This window comes from Entamoeba dispar, genomic scaffold (assembly GCF_000209125.1).
Source record: "Entamoeba dispar SAW760 scf_1105229458579 genomic scaffold, whole genome shotgun sequence".
Taxonomy (NCBI): Eukaryota; Evosea; order Mastigamoebida; family Endamoebidae; genus Entamoeba; species Entamoeba dispar.
In genome coordinates, this window is record NW_001853263.1 from 1 (window position 1) to 2,109 (window position 2,109).

General features: G+C 24.6%; 1 protein-coding gene across 1 annotated transcript, besides 5 other annotated features; it reads right to left on the minus strand.

Moving 5' to 3' along the window:
- Positions 1 to 212: 212 nt before the first annotated feature.
- Positions 213 to 342: a microsatellite.
- A 241-nt stretch (positions 343 to 583) lies between these two features.
- Positions 584 to 705: a microsatellite.
- Positions 706 to 1,025: 320 nt separating this feature from the next.
- Positions 1,026 to 1,155: a microsatellite.
- A 241-nt stretch (positions 1,156 to 1,396) lies between these two features.
- Positions 1,397 to 1,518: a microsatellite.
- Positions 1,519 to 1,685: 167 nt separating this feature from the next.
- Positions 1,686 to 2,006, minus strand: EDI_247120 (uncharacterized protein; the record flags this gene model as incomplete). Its single annotated transcript, XM_001734758.1, has 1 exon — positions 1,686 to 2,006. One exon carries the CDS (start codon positions 2,004 to 2,006, stop codon positions 1,686 to 1,688), a length of 321 nt encoding a protein of 106 aa, XP_001734810.1.
- Positions 1,838 to 1,967: a microsatellite.
- Positions 2,007 to 2,109: the final 103 nt, after the last annotated feature.

A 2,109-nucleotide genomic window follows, 5' to 3' on the forward strand; every position in this document is an offset into this window, starting at 1 on the left:
AAATATATATAAGCTAAGTGTAAAGATAGAAATAGGTAATAATAATATAAGGCGGCTTAGCTCAGTGGCAGAGCGTCTCTCTCGTAAAGAGAAGGTCATGGGTCCGATCCCCATAGTCGCCTTCAGGTATTTTTTAAAGGGAATAAACATATATAAAAGGAATAAACATATATAAAAGGAATAAACATATAGACAGAGAGTGATAAAGAAGAATATATAGATAGATAATATATATATAATATATATAAATAATATATAGATACATAATATATATAATATATAGATACATAATATATATATATAATATATAGATAGTGATATATATATATACATACATACATAAGTGGTGATAAAAGTAGAATATAGTAGAATATATAACATAATATAAGATAGAAATATATATAGAAAGAGATAATAGTTAGAATATAAACATAGATAAAGTTCATAAGTTTAATATAATGGTATAAAGGTATAGTTATATACATAAAAAGTGGTCCCACCCAGATTCGAACTGGGGTCCTAAGAACCAAAATCTTATATGCTGCCCCTACACCATGGAACCGTTATGAATAGATGGGTAGGTGTAAGTAGTAAGTAGTAAAAGGATGTAAGAAGTAATAAGTAAGAAGTAATAAGTAAGAAGTAATAAGTAATAAGTAAGAAATGGAAGTAATGTAAGAAGTAATAAGTAAATAGTAATAAGTAGGAAATAGTAATAGTAAGAAGTGTATAGTAGATGTATAATAAAGTAATAAAAAGATATAAAGGTAAAAAGATGATAAATAATAACATAATAAATAGGGAAGATAATAAATATATATAAGCTAAGTGTAAAGATAGAAATAGGTAATAATAATATAAGGCGGCTTAGCTCAGTGGCAGAGCGTCTCTCTCGTAAAGAGAAGGTCATGGGTCCGATCCCCCATAGTCGCCTTCTAGGTATTTTTTAAAGGGAATAAACATATATAAAAGGAATAAACATATATAAAAGGAATAAACATATAGACAGAGAGTGATAAAGAAGAATATATAGATAGATAATATATATATAATATATATAAATAATATATAGATACATAATATATATAATATATAGATACATAATATATATATATAATATATAGATAGTGATATATATATATACATACATACATAAGTGGTGATAAAAGTAGAATATAGTAGAATATATAACATAATATAAGATAGAAATATATATAGAAAGAGATAATAGTTAGAATATAAACATAGATAAAGTTCATAAGTTTAATATAATGGTATAAAGGTATAGTTATATACATAAAAAGTGGTCCCACCCAGATTCGAACTGGGGTCCTAAGAACCAAAATCTTATATGCTGCCCCTACACCATGGAACCGTTATGAATAGATGGGTAGGTGTAAGTAGTAAGTAGTAAAAGGATGTAAGAAGTAATAAGTAAGAAGTAATAAGTAAGAAGTAATAAGTAATAAGTAAGAAATGGAAGTAATGTAAGAAGTAATAAGTAAATAGTAATAAGTAGGAAATAGTAATAGTAAGAAGTGTATAGTAGATGTATAATAAAGTAATAAAAAGATATAAAGGTAAAAAGATGATAAATAATAACATAATAAATAGGGAAGATAATAAATATATATAAGCTAAGTGTAAAGATAGAAATAGGTAATAATAATATAAGGCGGCTTAGCTCAGTGGCAGAGCGTCTCTCTCGTAAAGAGAAGGTCATGGGTCCGATCCCCATAGTCGCCTTCTAGGTATTTTTTAAAGGGAATAAACATATATAAAAGGAATAAACATATATAAAAGGAATAAACATATAGACAGAGAGTGATAAAGAAGAATATATAGATAGATAATATATATATAATATATATAAATAATATATAGATACATAATATATATAATATATAGATACATAATATATATATATAATATATAGATAGTGATATATATATATACATACATACATAAGTGGTGATAAAAGTAGAATATAGTAGAATATATAACATAATATAAGATAGAAATATATATAGAAAGAGATAATAGTTAGAATATAAACATAGATAAAGTTCATAAGTTTAATATAATGGTATAAAGGTATAGTTATATACA